Source organism: Etheostoma spectabile, chromosome 17, assembly GCF_008692095.1.
Source record: "Etheostoma spectabile isolate EspeVRDwgs_2016 chromosome 17, UIUC_Espe_1.0, whole genome shotgun sequence".
Classification (NCBI taxonomy): Eukaryota; Metazoa; Chordata; class Actinopteri; order Perciformes; family Percidae; genus Etheostoma; species Etheostoma spectabile.
In genome coordinates, this window is record NC_045749.1 from 5664842 (window position 1) to 5683479 (window position 18638).

At 40.4% G+C, this 18638-nt stretch overlaps 1 protein-coding gene across 3 annotated transcripts in view; it reads left to right on the plus strand.

Annotated features, from left to right (window-relative positions):
• The first annotated feature begins 8129 nt into the window (after positions 1–8129).
• The window catches only part of LOC116705245 (bcl-2-like protein 11), a 28482-nt gene continuing 17973 nt past the window's right edge, over positions 8130–18638 (plus strand). Inside the window, exons 1-4 of one of the 3 annotated variants that reach the window (XM_032541240.1) lie at positions 8130–8422; positions 10936–11369; positions 17562–17584; positions 18128–18249. In XM_032541240.1, coding sequence (XP_032397131.1) covers positions 8406–8422; positions 10936–11369; positions 17562–17584; positions 18128–18249 — 596 coding nt within the window. In that variant the 5' untranslated portion in view covers positions 8130–8405. Of the gene's footprint in view, positions 8423–10929; positions 11370–17561; positions 17585–18127; positions 18250–18638 lie in introns of all 3 variants that reach the window. The other 2 variants (XM_032541238.1, XM_032541239.1) reach the window with 2 other exon arrangements.

The window sequence follows — 18638 nt, forward strand, 5'->3', positions numbered from 1 at the left end:
GGCTCGGTGCGGAGTTTAGCCCTGCCCATGACGATTGTGATTGGTTTAAACAAATGCCAATAAACCCGAGTGTGTTTTTCTCCACTCCCCGAATGCTGTGTGGAGTAGCCAGACCCTCCTCCGCTCCGCAGCGTGTAGGTTGTCTGGCAAAGTGAGACTATTATCAATTCCAACCGTTTCCTGGTTTCCCTTTTTCAATGACAAATAGATTACCCCCATCTGCTAGTTTGGATAATTATTTCCTCCCACGCCGGCGCAGAACGCACGTGCTGGTTGGTCGTCGACTACAGTCTTTTCGTTGCGTTTAAGTGCCATTAGAGGTCAGGGAACATGTTGATGATTCCAATTTTCAATTTTCAATTCCAATCCATTTAAATTCAAGAAGTTTCAAAGTGCTGAAAATGTTTTAATTAAAGCTGAGAAAGCCATCTCACCACAAGGTCCATTTAAAAGGGTTTGTCAGGCTTTTGATCATATCAAATGATCTTCATCAAGTTGTCGTTCAATTTTTGTTCAAATAAAAAAAACAGTTGTATTACATTAGGACTTCCTCGTTCATGTGCATTCTTGACCTTGGACACGTTCTTCATTAGCAGATATGGTTAAATATAAGGATTGAAAGATTTATAAAGATAATTTACCCAGAAAGAAAGGAAATTTGTACATCTTTATTTCCATGACTACCTGGCAAACTCCATGTGCTGTAAAATCAACACAGCTGAGGGATATGGATTTATAGCTGCCATTGCCTTTAATAAAATTGGCTTCAACATTACTGCGCCATCATACATGTGATCAGTTAGGGTGAAACGGAAACTTAATTTGTTATTTTGATGTCATACTGATTGGACTATCTAGTTGTTGAATGTTTGCCATGTGATCCACAGGTGTCAGGATATGTTAAGCATCCTGGCTAAAAGTCTGTTAGATCCATTAGAAGCTAAATTTTGTTTTTTAACAATAGGCCAACAGAAAAAAAAGGTTTATAAGGGCCTTGGCATGTCAAGTACAGACCAACCCATTGGGCTGTTTATGGCCAACCACTGACTTTTATTTTTATGGTGGTCCCCCCTTGTCAACATCTGGCCAGTTAAGAATGTCAAGTAAGCGTCAGATGCAGCAAACTGTTGACCCATTTAGTGTCTCTTTTGTGTCTTTTCTTTTCCACAAGAAAGATGATACCGTTCCACAGGAAAGCAGAGCAAAACTTTATTCTGAAGATGTGACAAGATGGTTCATTCAGAATCACTGTGGCATTTTTAGTTGGCTAGTTTGGTTTGTTTGTTGTTTGGTGTTTGTTTTAGTTTTTTTTGGATAAGAACACCTAGATAGACCAAAGCTGTCAGTTGTTGTCCAAGATGTGAGCCAGGATTTCTATTGGCCTTTGTCAATGCTAGTTGATGTGTAAGGACCTGATGATAAACAGTGTGCCCAATCATGACAACACTACAGTACAGTATTTAATTTGCAAGCTGCATTATAGGTTGTGTGTGTGTGTGTGTGTGTGTGTGTGTGTGTGTCTGTCAGTTTTTGTGTGCACAGGAGTGTGTCTGTCACTACTGTTTGATCACAGTAAAGTGAGAACAACTGTACTACCACACTGCTGGAACTGATCAACAAGCAGAGTACACGCACAAACACACACGCATGCAGCACTGTTTTTCAGTCAGCGCAACGTATCCTGTTTCACAGTGGAGTACCGTATGGAAATGAATAAATGGAGTTCCAGGCAGAGTTATAAGATAAAGATCGGGAGACCAGACAGATGGAGTGGTGAGAAGAAAGAACGAGACATAGAAAAAGACAGACAGGCAAATACAGACAGATTAGTTGAGCTTAAAGATTTAGATTTGTTAAAAGCGACATTGTGCCATGCATTCAAATAAGCCTCATCTACGTCTGTACAGTGGGTTTATTGCAAATGAGTAAACAAAGCTAGTCAAACTCCAAGTGGATAGAGGAACACTCTTTTTCTACACTGCCTCATTTCATGCAGAAACGGATTGTACCTGTCAATTTCTAATCAACGCAGAAGATCTGCTTGGATATCAACATAGGCCCAGCAGTAAACGCACCACAACAACACAAACACAATAACAAATGTGTTGATATTGAGTGTTCATAATCACCCACTTATCATTAAAACTGTAATAAAAGGAGCAATAGAGTACTTCTGCATTGTCAAAGTAGATGGTGGTTTGCACGTCCCCAGAAGAAACAGGCAGGAGTACTGACACAGAACCAAAGCAATGTACTGCTTTTGATGGGGGACTAACTATTCATTTAAAGCATATGTGTGTGTGTGTGTGTGTGTGTGTGGTTGTGTTGTGTGGTGTGTGGTGGTGTGTGTGTGTGGTGGGTTTTGTGTGTGGTGTTGTGGTGTGTTTTTTTGTGTTTTGTTCTAGTGACACGTAGCTGTGATCTCTCTCAGCATGGTGTTAGGTTCAGAGTCACAGTGCTATTGTGTCCTGACCTCTCACATTACAACCAGTCAATATTATGGACACGCACACCACACACACACACACACACACACACACACACACACACACACAACACACACACACACACACACACACACACAAACACTTACTGGTCCAGGTGGTCAGTATTGTATGTGTCAGTGGGAAGGGGGGGGGGGGGGGGGGTCATGGATCACTGCATGGGAACCGAATGGCTTCATTAGCACTCATGACCAGTAGTTATATCTTAAACCATGTGTATGCACACTTTATTTGGTACACAGATTCAGGAGAGATTAAATGTGAATTGGTGTTTTATATATTGCTCTCTTATTGTTGTATTTGATATATATAATTTTTATTTAGGGCTGCAGCTAACAATTACTTTCCTTATCAATGAATCTGCTAGTTATTGTCTCCATTGCATGATTGCTCAATCTCTAATACGTGTGAAAGCAGTAAAAATTGTGAAGTGAAGTCTTCAAATTACAGAAACCGTCTACAATTCAAAGACGTTCAATATACTGTCATAGAAGACAAACAAACCTAGCAGACATTGTCATTTGAAAAGTGTGAACCACAATTGTTCAAGGTATTGTTGCTTAACAAATGACTTAACAATTGATTAATTATAAAAATAGTTCTCAATAATTGATTAATTAAGTCATAATCTCTCATCTCAGCTCAAAATGATCTTAAGTTAAGGTCCACTGTCTAGTTTTTTCTGGAAATTTCAGCCGCATCTTACAATCTTGATTAACAAATGACTTTGGTCAGTTGTCATGGCGTTGGATTAGTCTTATGGTGACTGGTGTAACATTTTTACCATGTTGCAGATATTAGTAGTTATTAAGCAGTGAGTGGGAGTAAATAGGACCTTAAACTGACTATACGAGTGAACTGTTTTTTCTATTTTCACAGTTTTCTTGTTTGTTGGCAGATTTTGAATTTGGTCTCCTAACTTTGACGGGGAGAAAGGAAAGGTGAAGGACAGGAACATGTGACAGTGGGCAGAGCTTGGCAGGGTTTAGGTGCAGAGTGCTACATGGAACCCTGGCAATAAATGTTCTTTTTGTCAACACTGGGTTCAAATCTGGGGGAGGGCTGTGTACTTAGTGACTCACATTGTGTGTGTGCGTGTGTGTGTGTGTGTGTGTATGTGTGTGTGTGTGTGTGCGCGCACACACTTATTTCTTTGTTGTTCAACACTGGGATGTCCAGTGCTATAACTTGTGGACATCTTTTTTTAAGATTATTTTTTGGTGCTTTTTCCCTTGAAAGTGGATAGATAGGAAAGGCGAAGAGAAAGAGAGGGAATGACACGTGGGTCGGATTCAAACCCAGGCCGCTGTAAAGGACTAAGCCTACATGGGGCGCACACTCTTACTGGGTGAGCTAGAGGCCGCCCCTGGTGGACGTCTTTTAATAAAGAAGGGTCAAAATTTTGGGCGGACTTAGTAGCTGAAGATACGCTGATGCAGGATGTGGGAACCTGCTGGTGTTTTAATCACCAAATCAGCAATAGAATTCCAGCATTTTGTTCTTGCATTCTTAACTTTTACTTTTCTGGTGATTGGTAAAAAAGAATCTCTCTGCACATTAACTAAGGCAGTGTTTCCACTTACACTTCATTGACTTTCACAACTGAATCAGTATGCTGTGATGAAGCCTGAGGCACATGCTGGGGATAGATTTTTATCTATATTTCACACACCATTGTAACAGTAAAATAACCTTGAATTTGTTTATTACTTGCAGCGACTACTGAGGTTGTAGTTGTGAACATCTTGTGTTTCTTAATAACGTACTAATGTTAGGGAAGGGGACTGCCACATTGTCACTTGAAACTCACAGTATATGTCACCTTTTGTCTGAATTTGGCAAGTCATCATGATACAGATGACATACGGCCATCAATTTGTTTGCACAGAATTGTAGGGTGGTCACTAATGTACTTAATGCTCTATTGTGTTTAACAGTGTCTTCTGCAGTTTAGTAATGCCATTAAACTCTTTCAGGTGTTGAGTTTTTAGCGTTGCCGGGCTCGCACAATGATTTGCCTGTTTGTTTTTTTATTGCAGATAGATAGATAGACAGATGCAGTGGAGAGCACAGGCAACAACAAACATCATTATAAAACAGGAAATATTTAAATTCACTTGTATAAAATCAACCAGGCAGAAAACATCCCCCTTTCCTATCACCTCTTTGTTCACTTGGGGTAGACGAATAGGGTGATACGTGTCAAAGGCCACGATCCGAAGTCATGATGCATCTCAGTCGCCTGGATCAGCATGACTCTCCATTGTTGGGAGAATTTATTTAATGGCATGTTCATTCTACTCCCATATGTATAGGACTGCATTAAGTTGGTACAGTCTGCACCCTGAACCCTTTCTTTTATTAATGAAACTCAAGTTATTTTCTTTTGTCGAGGCGGGAGCTTTTATTGTAGCTTTTATTGTGCTTTTATTGTATTGTCTTTTCATTTTTATCATGGCTTACAGCCTTGCCATTGGCTCGTGCGATGCTTTGAGCTAGCTTAGATTTGTCTTTTCCTCAACATACATCATGATATACAGTTGGGTGAAATGAACTTGGTGGTACTTGTAATTAATGCAGTATGCGCTCCATCCTGCTGTTATATGACTCTTTATCAAAACCCTACAAAACTAAGAATGTATGTACTGTACTGACGCCCACTACATTCACTGTGCAGATAAATCCAACAAAGATCAATCAATTTTTTGTCTTTGGGTCAGCAATGCCATCTCTTAAAGATGTTCATCATTGGCACCTTCTTCAGTATCATCGCTGCTATCATCATCACACTAAACAACACACACGTACTGTCTGATGGAAAAGACAAAAACAGAAGAAGCAATAGAAAACAAGAAAAAGTTAACATTAACCAAGGCAGATATTTACAACCATTCACACACATTTTCCCACACTCTGAGGAATTGATTAGAATTGATCACATGTAAATGCCATTGATTGGCTCACCCTTTTGTCTGTATTGATTGGAGCGTGTATGTGAGTGTGTGTGTGTGTGTGTCCTAATGTGTATATGTGTGTGTAACTCCTCTCTTCCTCTTCTGCCCTGCAGCTGTCACGACAAGTCCAGCTTGTTGGTTCAATCCCCAAACCGACGGGATGAAATCTTTGTGGGAAAGTGAAGGAGCAGTGCTTGTCCCTCCCTCATTACCACCACCTTGAGCGAGGTGCTTAACCCCAAGCGGAGCTGCTCATTGGCCAGTGGATCAGACTGTGGTTACACTGGGCAGTTTTCCATGTATGAATGTGTAACTGTGTTAATGTGATCAGGGCGTTCTTGCAAAAGAGAGGCTTCCTCTCAGTGAACGTTAGCCTATTAAATAAAGGTAAAAAAAAACAAATAAATAAAATATTGGACACTGCTCACTACTTTCTGTCCAACCGAACCCACTTGGCTTCACCTCCGAATGTCTACCAATGCTACCCCCACCTCTTCTTTGAATGCTGTAAGTGGGATATCATTTCATTAACAAAAAGGTCATGGTAAATAGTCATTTACACCAAGCCTTGAGGCTTTAACAGCAACGTACAGGCTGTGAGATGAATTCATTTCAGTGTTTGAGACCCAAAGAGATGATGCAGGTCTAACCTGAGAATTGATGACTGTAACTCTTCTCTAGCGGCCTACATGACGTTGGTAGTGGGAACCAATCTTGACGTCCTCTAGCGTATCCCCCAACCGTGCACTGACTGCTGAGCAGTCAGTCCCAGTTTTTCCTATTTCCCCCTAGTGTCAGACGCTAGTGTCAGGGCTACAGGAATCGTTGACTTGATATGGAAAGGTAATACAGGACAATGGATTTTTGCACCCAGACTCGGCCTACCAAGAGCCTGGGACTGTCTGAGGTTTCTTCCTAAAAGGGAGTTTTTCCTCAACACTGTCGCACTATGCTTGCTCTGGGGGGAATTACTAGAATTGTTGGGGCTTTGTAAATTATAGAGTGGGGTCTAGACCTTCTCCATCTGTAAAGTGTCTCAAGATAACTTCTGTTATGATTTGATACTATAAATAAAATTGAATTAAATTGAATTTGCTTTGATATATGAATATAACAGACAGCCGCTCACACTTACACCATGGCCTCTTACTCTACCACAGACCAAATGAGAAATCATCCATGTTTGACACTTGTTAGTCAGTTTGAGTTTTGGTTAGGTCAGTTTCACCACTGAGAGGTAACTGGTAGCATAGCATGAAGCAGCAGTGCTGTTTTTGTAGTTACCTGCAGTTTAATACACCTTGCACATTGATTGATAATGGTGGGTAAGCTTTTCACCTGAACTGTGTTAGAAGTGTCCCGTCATATGACTTGAACAGACATTTTCCAACCAAACATAAATCTTGATAATACAGTAGTACGTAATGACACACACATATTCAGGGACTACACACCTAACATACAGTGCAAAAACAAAAGACTTACAAAGCGAAGACCACATATCCATAATGGAAAAAATATTGTTTATTGAATTTCCTTATTTTTTACGAAACACATATGACTCTGCCTTTTGAAACAAAAATGTTGCACATCAGAGCTTTTAGGATGATTCATAACTTTAATAGTAGCTCTACTTTCATGCCAGCAGTCATAGTACAAGTGTAGGTGTCAGTTTCAACCCAACTGTGAAGGTCTCAATATCAAATGCACATTTCTCTTTCTTACATTGTGCACAAGTGGAAATACTACGTTTATGTTTTTTTTTGGAAAACAAATGAGAAATAATGGCAGATTTGAATACTTGAATCTTCAAAATATGATTTTAGAACAAAAAGATGTGTGCACTCATTCATTTTTTCTTAATAGCAAATGATACAAGACATGGGTTAAACAAACATCGACTTGCAACTGTGGAAACCTACAGAGAGAGAGAGAGAGAGAGAGAGAGAGAGAGAGAGAGAGCAAACAAACAATGTTTATTAAACAACCATTTAGTAATACTTTTTTGTGACCATTTTATTTTTATTTTTATATAACAAATATTGTTATACAGAGCTGCATTGACTATAGATGTCCATTTAGGCAAATAACAAAACAAAACATGAGATAAAAGTACACATCCAGGATCAAGCTTAATCCTGATAAAAGATAATTTATAATAAATACAAGTTTTAATACAAGGAAATAATGGACAGGATATTACGCTGCTGCAGAGGTGGCCATATTTCCTGTACATCATTAAAGCCTCTGAGCAATACAGAGTAAAATGATTTATCAATACTCGAAAATCAAGTTAAGTTAGACATCTTTGGATACATACCCTAATATTATGTCACTCTTTTCAGTGTTCATACAGTACAAGCTCGAGATCAGGCTAGAATTAGTATACTGTAACAGCTATGGTAGGCACAAATAGTAAATATAAAGTAAAGAGACAGACAAGAAACAGTAAGAGAAAGAATGGGTCCAACAAAAATGGCATTATTTATTGAAATAATTCCTCTAGTTGCTATCTTTTGTTTTATGCAGCTACTCCAGTAAAAGCCAATGTGAGAGACAGGGGGAGACAGAGAAAGGAGAATAGAGCCAATAGAAACCCCACCCATCAGTTGGTGGCGTGGTATGGAGGAGGAACCCTCATATCAGTTCACAGCCCAGTGACTAACTTCTGTAGTTGAAGAATGACACAGAGTAAGGGAGGAAGGAAATCTTAGTGCAGACAAAAGCGCTCTTTCTGGCTGGAGTTTGTTTACCACCTCCCGGGGAAACTCTTCACCTAAAACGCTGGGATTTATTTCACTTTTCTTTTACTATTAGACGTTAATGTGTTGCTCGCTTTGGACCTGTGGATCCTATTTGGACTCGTATTAACATTAAGCCATATTTATATTACAGCCAACTTGTCATCGTGTTATTTTCGGAGCAGCGGTGATGTCCCTCCACTGACATGCACGATCCGTCCAGGTGAGTCGGGACAGACGGGGCAAAAGGGGTTGTGTTTACATCTTTTTTTTTTTTACTAAAAGTACTTTACAAAAATTCCAGTTTCCCTCTGATCATTATGTCAGCTTTCAAGCTGCAAACAGCCGCAGTTATACCTCGTTAATGTTTTAATGGAAGTTTTTTAATAGCTTAGAGGAAATTAACATTATTAATTAATAGCTTTGCTTTCATATTATGTTTTCTGTTATCGTGAAATATCACTCATCTTACTGAGGAGTCTTTGTCATGCGTTAAAATGGACTTAAAATACTTTGTAGTTGACTTTACCGCGCTTCCTTTTCATATAATATTCCTACATAACTCCAGTTAGAGTTTAGAGCGACATTTTCTACTTTATGGAGATTTCCTCTTTTCGAAATTGACAGGAATATAGTAGGAACGTAGCGTTAATTGTTAGTTGTTATCCTCTGACTTCGCCGGAATGTTTGGCGCCGCAGCGCACCGGCTTTAGTTCCTTTTCTTAACCCAAAACCCTAACTTGAATGTAAACGGCATTTCACTCGTGGTAAAAGCTGTATTGTCGCCTTAATTGTATTGAGGGGTGAACGATAAACTGCATTTTATTTTTTGAATAAAGTTTTTAGGCAGGCACTACACATAGGCTATCTCTAAACAATGTCAAGACTTATGTGACGATATGTTTTCCTTGTAACAAAAGAGCAGATTTTTGTTCATAGAAGAGTCTGCTTTGTTATTATCGAGGTCACAAAGTGCAGCTGCTTTATAATTCACCACTGTCCGGAGACGAATTCACGGGAGATTTCCCATTCTGGTTCACATGTAGCCCTCCTGGTATTACCACTTAATAAGCAAATACCGAACTGTAAATGATACATTTAAACACTTAATAACAAGTTTGTGGAACGCTGTACATGTGCACGCGCTGCCCTGTGGGAGGCGCACATGCACCGCTAGGTTTTGAAGAAGAAAGCTACAAATACAGCATAGACAGAAAATTCCAAGCTACTTTCACCGTCCACGTGTCAGCTGCTCAATCATTTAAATATATTTGCCTAAGTAGTAAAATGAAACCTTATCGTGAAATCTGAAATTTCATTTTTTCCGGAGAGACCGTTCTGTCGTCGATCACGGAGACAGAAACAAAGCTCATACAGTGATTGTGCAGACGTGCCGCTGAACGCATCTCGTTAAACATTTAACACCACGACACCTGATCAAACGCCTCGTTGCTAGTTTTCTGGTACCGGTTTCCCTTTACTTCCCTCCGTCTGCTTTTCCATCTCGGCGAGCTGACCGCTGGCTGGTTTTGGTGCAATTTCTCCATACTACGTATCGCCTGACACGCTTAATATCTCTCATCGTAGCGTTCGGATCTGCACCAAAACCCCACTGCGCAAGTTTCACATTCTCATTTGGCTAGAGGACAGATGTCGCGTCCACTTAAAACCCGATTGCTGTCGCTGTTTTCGTGCGTAATAATGCGCAAAAAGCAAGTGACTATTTTTATCAAAGGTGCGTAAAAGTGTTTTTGTTGCTACGTAGAGACATGGTTCCAAACATCAGTTGGTTATAATTTTAGGTCATTTTGGCACAGAAGTAGGTCATTGCCGCTGGGAATCCTTGCGCTAGGAAGCTTCAGTCTGGACAAACAGGAAGCGCTGCATCAAAATATTTTGATGAGTCTCTTTTATTAGAATGTCACGTTGAGTGCTTTGGTGATCAAACTCGAACATGACAAATATGTAAGATCAGTTTATTCCTTATGCAAATCAGTGTGTTTTAAATAAAGTGACTTTGCAAAAGTAATATCTGCTTGCACCGTGACTCGGTAGAATTTGCCGTCAAAGGGCCCAACAATCTGGTTGAAAGCTTGTTTGAGTTGACTTACTCGAAAAGTTTAATCATCAGATGGACTTGTCCGCTGGGACCTATTTCTTTCAGGCTGTTACTATGTGACGCAGTTGAAGTTTCTCCAGCCGCTTCCTTCATTGCCCCCCCCCCCACACACACACACACAAAAGCACACAAGTCAAACAGATCTGCAATCAGCAAATTCTGTTATAAAATGGAGATGCACCGGGCGGACAGTTTGGCCAAAAAACCTGGGCTATCGCCTGAACAGGAATATGGAGCATATATAGGCCTATACGTAAACTAGTCAAACACTAACACAACTTCAAACCTCACTGTAGGCAGCTGCAGTGGCACGTGAGTTGGTAAAGTTAATATTATAACGTAAATATGGTAACGTTTCATAAAACACACAAACATTAGTCAGTTTGTGGTAGGCACGTCCGCGTTGGCGCGCCAGTCACAGCGATTCCCTGTGAAATTAATGTCATTAAATGACAGAAAACCACAGTGTTGAAGGAAAAACACGAGGTCCAGTTCTGACACAGAAGTATACACTGTTTCACATCCAGCATGCTGCTACCCCTCATGCAGCAAATACGTGAGGTTTGGGAAGAGTGATGAAAGTCCAGACTGACGGTGCCGCTCTGGTTCTCCAACAGACCACCAAACCGGTCCGATGGCTCGGCCCCAGTAACGACAACACAGGGGAGGGGAGGAGATCCACCACCCGTCGGTGGCGCTGGAGCCTCTGCGCAAACCTCCCGTTCAAACGACTGCGGCGAGCGGATTTGCCATACCGATTTCACCGGAGGAAGAGAGCCGGACTCGCCGTCCTGGTGCAGAACCAAAGCCATCTCCCCTGACAGCCTAGGCGTGTTTCGGAAGAGGTCTATATTCCACCTCCCTCGCCGCGCCTCAAGTGGATATTACTCCTCTGAGGGCGACTCCCTGCCGAGCTCCCCGCTTTCCCTGAGTCCAGTGACGGCTGACAGAGCTACGCAGACTCCGAGCCCCACCGGCCAGGTGATGAGCCATGCCCTACAGCGCATGGCTGGGGCGCAGGACGGGGGACCGACGACGCACCAGCTGCACGGTGAGCACAGGCACTTCACATACAGGCGATGACAACCGCAAACACTGAATACACGCGTGTGGAACAGCAGGTTCCTCATTACAAAGTTCTCTGATAAGTAATAAGAGTGACAAACTTGCAGCGAATAAGCTGATATGCAAACGGATACGCATGTCATTAATTAAATAACATTATCTGAAATATAAATCAGTTACATTTTCTAAAAGAAAACCGTTATACCACCACTTTCCATCATTGCAATGCACGTTTTTCCTCCCAAGGAAGCACCTTTCAATGACCTCTGATATCCTCAAAAATCAACCGTGCTTGAAAAAAACTAATGCTAATGCTTTTTATCATGGCGAAAATAATTTTCCTACTAAGCCTACTAATTTTTGTCATCCAATATCAGTTTTAAGAAGGTTGTAAAGTGTTGTGACATACATGAATGCACACCCTGACACTATATTAAAAATACAATACCGGTTGTGTGTAAAAGGTTAGTGAATCAGCCAATACAAGGTGATCTGACTGTTTTCACTGTAGAATTTAGCTGCTGCTGCTGTGTGGGAGTACAGCAAAATATGAAACTTGATATGAGCCCTGCACAAGCTCCCTGTAGCAAAGATTTGAGGGTTTGGGCGTGTGGTGATGAATGTTAACAATGATAGTAAAAAGATGAATAAAAACATACTTTTTTTCTGTCCCTTTTCTCCCACTAGATCTTACTCATGCTTTGTTTCCACTACTTGTATTTTGCTTCTCACATGACTAAATCAGTCTCATGTTTGTTTCATATCCTGATTTATTGACTAATACCCAGCTCACCTCATTCCACTGGCCCCTCAGAGGGAAATCCAATGAATTCCGGTTGAAGCATGCAGATCCAAAACACACTAACATGACTCCTCGGTGCTGCCAAAGCCATTTCTGCTGATTCCTGTGTTTTTATTCAATTGCAGTATTACTCTTCTTCCTGTTGAGTGACCGATACTACCTTTGAGTGTGTAAAACAAACATACCTAATCTCAAAAGAAATTAATAATGTATTTGAACTAAATAAAGGTCCAATGCAAGCACAATATATTGGAATACTGTGCGGACAGTGTCAAGTTTTAAAAAATCCTAATCATAAATTAATCCCTTAAATAGGTGATAATCTTCACCTTTTCTCTCTGGTATGAGGTCTCTTGGACTCAAACAAACACACAAATGCACTTTTGTGATATTTTGTAATGACAATTATATTTCTTGTTTGTTCTGTGTTTTGCATCACGTTCTACCTCCCAGCATGCTGTGTTTAGTCTTGCTTTGCCAGACCCTCCTCCAAAGTGCGCTGAAGGAGGGTCTGGCTACTCCACATAGCATTTGGGGATGGGAGGAAAACATGCTCTAGTTTGGTGGCATTTCTTCAAACCAATCAGAATCGTCATGGGCGTCGACTCCGCACAAAGCCGCTGCAAAATAGTTGTGTGAGAGAAAACTCCGATTGGACAGATAGTCCAGCTAGCTGTCTCAATTTACCATGCAGAAATCTGGGAAGCAGCCAACAATAGTCCTCATAAATCCACTAAATTTAAAATTCCAACACAAAGTAAGAGGAAGAAAAATACACGCAACCGGCACGGGAGCTTCGTTAGACCTGCTAATGTTTGAGATTACCCGCCCAGACCCGCCCAGAGAATTTGGCACACCCATGAGAGAGAGACATCATGGCTTTCAAAGTGTCAGTTGGTCAAGGCCACACCACCACCCTCCACCTTGCCCCCCCCCCCCCCCCCCCCCCCTCCTCCTCAAAGGCTTCAAACTCAGAAATGGTACATACTAAGGAAAGCTCATAGTGGGACTGGCTCTAGTGGCTGTAATTCTGAATGAAGGCTCAATTTTGGGAAATAGACTTCAAATTTGGCATTAGAGGACCACTAGGAATACTTTAAAAATTATGTTCAAGATTTACAGGAGAAGGTAAAGCACTTAAAAGAGTACTCCGCCGATTTAACATTGCACTTCTACAACATTGTTGGACTTAACAGTAGACCGGCTTTAGGAAAGTATAAATATTTAACTGAACCACACATCTGTTTCACGCATTCTTTTTCCTTGTCAAAACCTGGCGCTTAGATTACCCACAATGCAACTTAACCACTAATAGTTTGGTTGGAGTTTTGGGTGTGTTATGCTACTAGTGGCTAATGTAGCCTCAGGACGTTAGTCTCAAGCAGAGTTGAGAAGTGGGCCCACACCAACCCTTCAGGAAGAGCACCAGGCTTTTAAGCCAATTTGACATAGTGGCCAAACCGTGTAATTACAACTTCTGGGTCTGTCATGTGATGCAATTGGGCCCCAAAACACTTGCTCCTATAAACTTACATAATGAAAGAGACGTTTGTTAATCAGTGGATCATTTTTTTGGAGGTACAAATTTCCAGGATGAACACTTAAATAGCCCCTATTCAAATCATTATGTCCTAAAAGTTGAAAAATTCACAAATAATGGATTCCAGAGTTATTTTCTTAACTCTGTTCAGGTGAATGAGCCGAGACTGAACTGTTGAAAGGGGGAGTTAATGAAAACGCTATGGTGCTTGCTTAATAGACCCAATCACAATAAATCGTTGAGCAAACAGGGACAAGGAACAACTGGATATACTTTCATCTCCTTTATCTTAAATGCTTGTTTGATGCTTCCATAATTCAACATTTACACTGACATTAGTTAGAGATTAGTTGGTGAGACAAGTGTACCTTTTTCCTTTTTGGGCCACAATCTAAAGAAAATGACATCGCCCAAGTTAGTCTGACCTGTGGTGAGATGTTGCTGTTGGGAAGGCTAGATTTGGTTTATCAAAAACACTTGCAAAGCAACACAGTACAGACAATAAGCACAGCAGAAACGTCAGATAGGTTGGAATACCGTGTTTAAGTATATATCTTTTAAACTTTACAGTTACAGCTAAAAATGACAACAGAAATAAACAAGTTTGCTGATATCACGTATCTCCGCAGTTCAAATCAACTGTCATTCATCATACCCGGAAGTGATTTTTTGTTTGTTTTTGTTACATGACGATATAATGATTTGGTCTATGGGCCCCACTTATGTGGAAGATCCAGGTAATTTTACACATGGAAGTCAAACTTTTTTGGCTTTATGCGTTACAACTTTTGTAGAAATGAAAGGGGTCCTGCCTCCAACACTGTATCCGGTTTCTTTATATATACATCCAGGCCCACACCCCCAGGTTTTGCTGACTAAAGTGACATCACATAAGCCAATTTTTTTAAGGCAGTTTTGTACAGCTCTAGACAAGACAAGGCAGCTTTATTTGTATAGCACAAATTTCAGCAACAAGGCAATTCAAAGTGCTTTACATAAAACATTAAAGAGCAATTAAAAATGAATAAGAAATTAAAACAGAATAAAAGTTACAGTGCAGTATAATAAATTAAACATTAAAGAGCAGTTAAAAACAGATAATGTGGAACCACAAAAGGCGTCATACAACTTTTTTCGCATATGCAGTAGTACTCCCTAAGACCTGTAAACAGACTTCCATGTGTGAAATTGGTTCACTTCCCCTTCAAGGGGTTGAAGTGTTAAAGTTGAAGCAATGAAAGCGTTAGAACTATCAGTTGAAGAGTAAGCATTAGCAGGATTTTACTGAAGTTCTTTAGGTTTGAGCTTGTATTGATGGAGACTCCAAAGTGTTTGTTGGACATTCATCACTTCTCACAGCCCTGGTCCTGTTTTTTATTTCTGCTTGTTTGTTTAGCCACAAAAACAGAACAAGACACACTAGCTTTTAGCTGTCGGCTAAGGCTGTTGCTTGGTAACAAACAAAACTGTGGCATGAATCTGAGATTTGGCACTAAAAAACAACCATAAATAACCGTGGAAATCCAATAACAGTGTTGCTGCAGTGGATAATAATTATATCCACTATGTAATGACATTGTAGTCTTATCCTGATAAGATTTAAATATTTGTTTTTCTGCAAACTGCATGTAAGAATTGTGTACAAATTTAAATTACTGCATTAAAACCCCAGCTGTAACCACATCCATATCTATCTGCGTTTTTATTTTATTTTTTACAAGGATAGTTGTGTTTTGTGAGTAAAAACGTTATCTCCGGAGGCTGAAACAAAACTTCCTTATTGTATCCTCTGTAGGTATGGCTCTTTTTTTTTGAATAGCAGGGATAAGCGTCACTGATTGCCTTGTGTCTCTTTAATTCTCCCTCTTCTCTCACTGCAGCCAGACAGACAAGATACCGGTCAAAACAAACCAATGTGTGTGTGCGCCTGTGTGTCATTCATTAAGTGCGTATTTAAAATAGGGCTCAGTGTGTGTGTAGCAGTCAAAATAGGCCAGCAGGTCTATTGTAGGATGCAGACTGAAAGCCTTTGCCTATCATTCAATCCGCTACGTCCATCAGATAGCATGGAGATAAACACCAACACACATCGTCCTCAACACAACAAAAAGTCTCAGTTAACTGGAACACTGGCCTGTTTGTGTGTTAGAGAGCAAGATAGAAGGCTTAAGGAGGATCAGTTTATCATCTTGTTGTTGTCGCTCCCTGACTGCATGATTACTCTTATCCTATCACAATACTTCCTACTCTCGCAGCAGGATCATCAGGCCTTTAGTGAGGTTTCTTCAGTCACAGCCAGAGTGGAACCATTGACTTTGATGAATTCCTTTAAATTCACACTTATAACACAACCTTTGGGCTGGTTACACAAACATAGATTTTGCCTGAGGCTTCGATCTCACATATAAACTTTAGATAGAGTCAGAGTTGAAAGGTTGCACAAAGCTGGCTTATAATTGACTGTCTAACCCCCAATTTCCACTAGCTGTGGATCGGCTCCGCTGCGTGTCGGCTCCGTGCTCCGCCGGCCGTCAATTCCCACCAGGTCCGGATTTGTTGCGGAACGGCTGCGGCCGTGACTGACAGCTAAAGTCTCAGGACCCACAAGATCTTGCGAATTCATGTAGAATAGAACCACAAAACCAACAGCAGTTGGTTTCCATCCAGAGGAGTGGAGGGGAAACAACTCTGTGCTGTGTTTTCAAGGTGCAGTGTAGGGAAATATGATCCGCCGTGAGTATGGTCTGTTTTATTTTAAAAATTAACCGGATGTTTTATTTTGTTTCTGCTGTGTGTGAGCTCTTCGGCAAATATAGTGTGGAAATACACACGTTGACTTTAGTAGAAACCCAATGGCTCCGCCTCCATTCCGTACCCGGTAGAAATTGGGGGTAAAGTAGGAGTAATTCATTATGTGGTATGGGGAAATCAAGAACCTCTTTCAGCTGACCTTTGGGTCTTCTGTTACAAGGAAAATTTAGTGATCCAAGATGTGTTTTTTTTTTGAATTCTTTGACTTTTAATTGCCCTTAAAAAAAAGGAGACAAAGAAAAAGGAGGACATCTCTGTTCCATTATTTGGTGTCTGAATAACAAGATTTGACACAGTTTGACTGACTCTGGGAAATGCAGTACAGAAAACACTATACTATATTTCCAAACATAAACATTTTTGTGGATGTTGTTAGTACAGTCAGCAGCCTGATGGATTGATTTGAACACAGCCTTATGGCTGTATCGGTCTCTTAAATATTGGAGGATGTGAGAAATATTAAGTCTGGGTTTCATAACAGCGTTTATGAGTCATAAGTGGAGATCGGTAAGAGGTCAGAGCTTTCATACTGTTCATACTGACTTAATGTTGCCTGAAAATATCACAGATTAATCACGGAAACACACAAATGCACACACACACACACACACATACACACACACACACGCACATTCTTTAAATCCATTCATCTACCGAAACAGTCACAGTAAACACACAAACAATGTCCTGATGTCTTTGTGTCTTTTGTTGTCTTTTCAATTTCACCTACATCAGTAAGTACTCTGATTTGTATTTGATTTGTATATTTTCAGTTTTTTTTTTTAGCAAATTATTGTGAGCACGCATGTTATATAACAACTGGGTCAAACTGAAGAGTTCTCTGCTCTGATACTGTAAAACATCCACTTTCTGAATTTCTCTGCTTGTCTTTATGTTTCTTTTTTGTTGTTTGTTTGTTATTTCATTTCCCTAAAATGTTACTGCTGATGGGATTTTGCTGGTGATACGTACATGCATCTATATAACCGTAGCCATTATGCTGAGTTCATGTGTTGGCGGGACAGCTGGACATGCACATCACGTAAAGGTTTGCATATAACTTAAATAGTGTTGTCTGCTTTTCTGTTGCATGTCTTCACTGTTTGTCATGCAATTCAAAATGAAAGAATGAGTCTGTCACAGCTCACAGGAACTTATTTAAGCTGCGTAGTGATTTGGGTTTAGTGGCCAAAGTCTGAACTGCAGGTTCTGGTGATGCTGTGTGCCCAAGTGGATTTTATGTCAAATTCATGTGATGTGTGTACTGAGTAGGCATACGTTGTAATGAATGGGGCCTCCATCTTGTAACACTATACAATTCAGTTAACATTCATTCATTCTCGGGTTTCTGTTGATGTTTCCAGTCATGTTTCAAATAAACTCCTGTTTCACTACAAGATTTCACGTTTCACATAAATTAAGCATCTTCCAAGTATGATTGTCTCAGTGGAGGAGCTTGAAATCTTTTAATCAATTTTAAACTGTACTTAAAGGAAGTGTAATCTAAAGCTGCAGCAGCACATATAATACATGTAGTTAGTACTTGTATGATCATATTAGCAAAGTGAGCTTTTTTTCCTCTCTGTTTCAGGACAATCTCCGAGCCCCTCTAGCACGTGGCAACGAAACGCAGCAGGGGACATGCAGGCGGAGGCAATCGGACGAGAGCTCCGACGCATTGGAGACGACTTCAATAGATTGCTCCTTCTCAGGGTTAGTGATCTGTGTGTGTGTGTGTGTATGTCTGTGTGTGTTTGTGTGTGTGAGAGGCAATCTGGGTATAGATGAACCACCAGCGATCATATTTACACTATAAAACATGTGCACAGTAGAGCAGCTGAATGGCAGACAGAAGAAAACTGGTTAACCAAATGATTTAAATCACGTTTACCAAATACAACATAATTATGTTTTTGTTGTTATTGTTGGAAGAAGCTATCTTAGTTAATTGTTTTTGTCAGAAGTTGCGTTCCACCTAGATATGACTGTGTTGTACAGTGATTTATTTCCCTATCCAACATAATGCACCCTTGATTGCCACATGTCACATTGGTCATTATTGTTTACCACAATTGATTAGTTCATGTTCATCAAATCCCAAT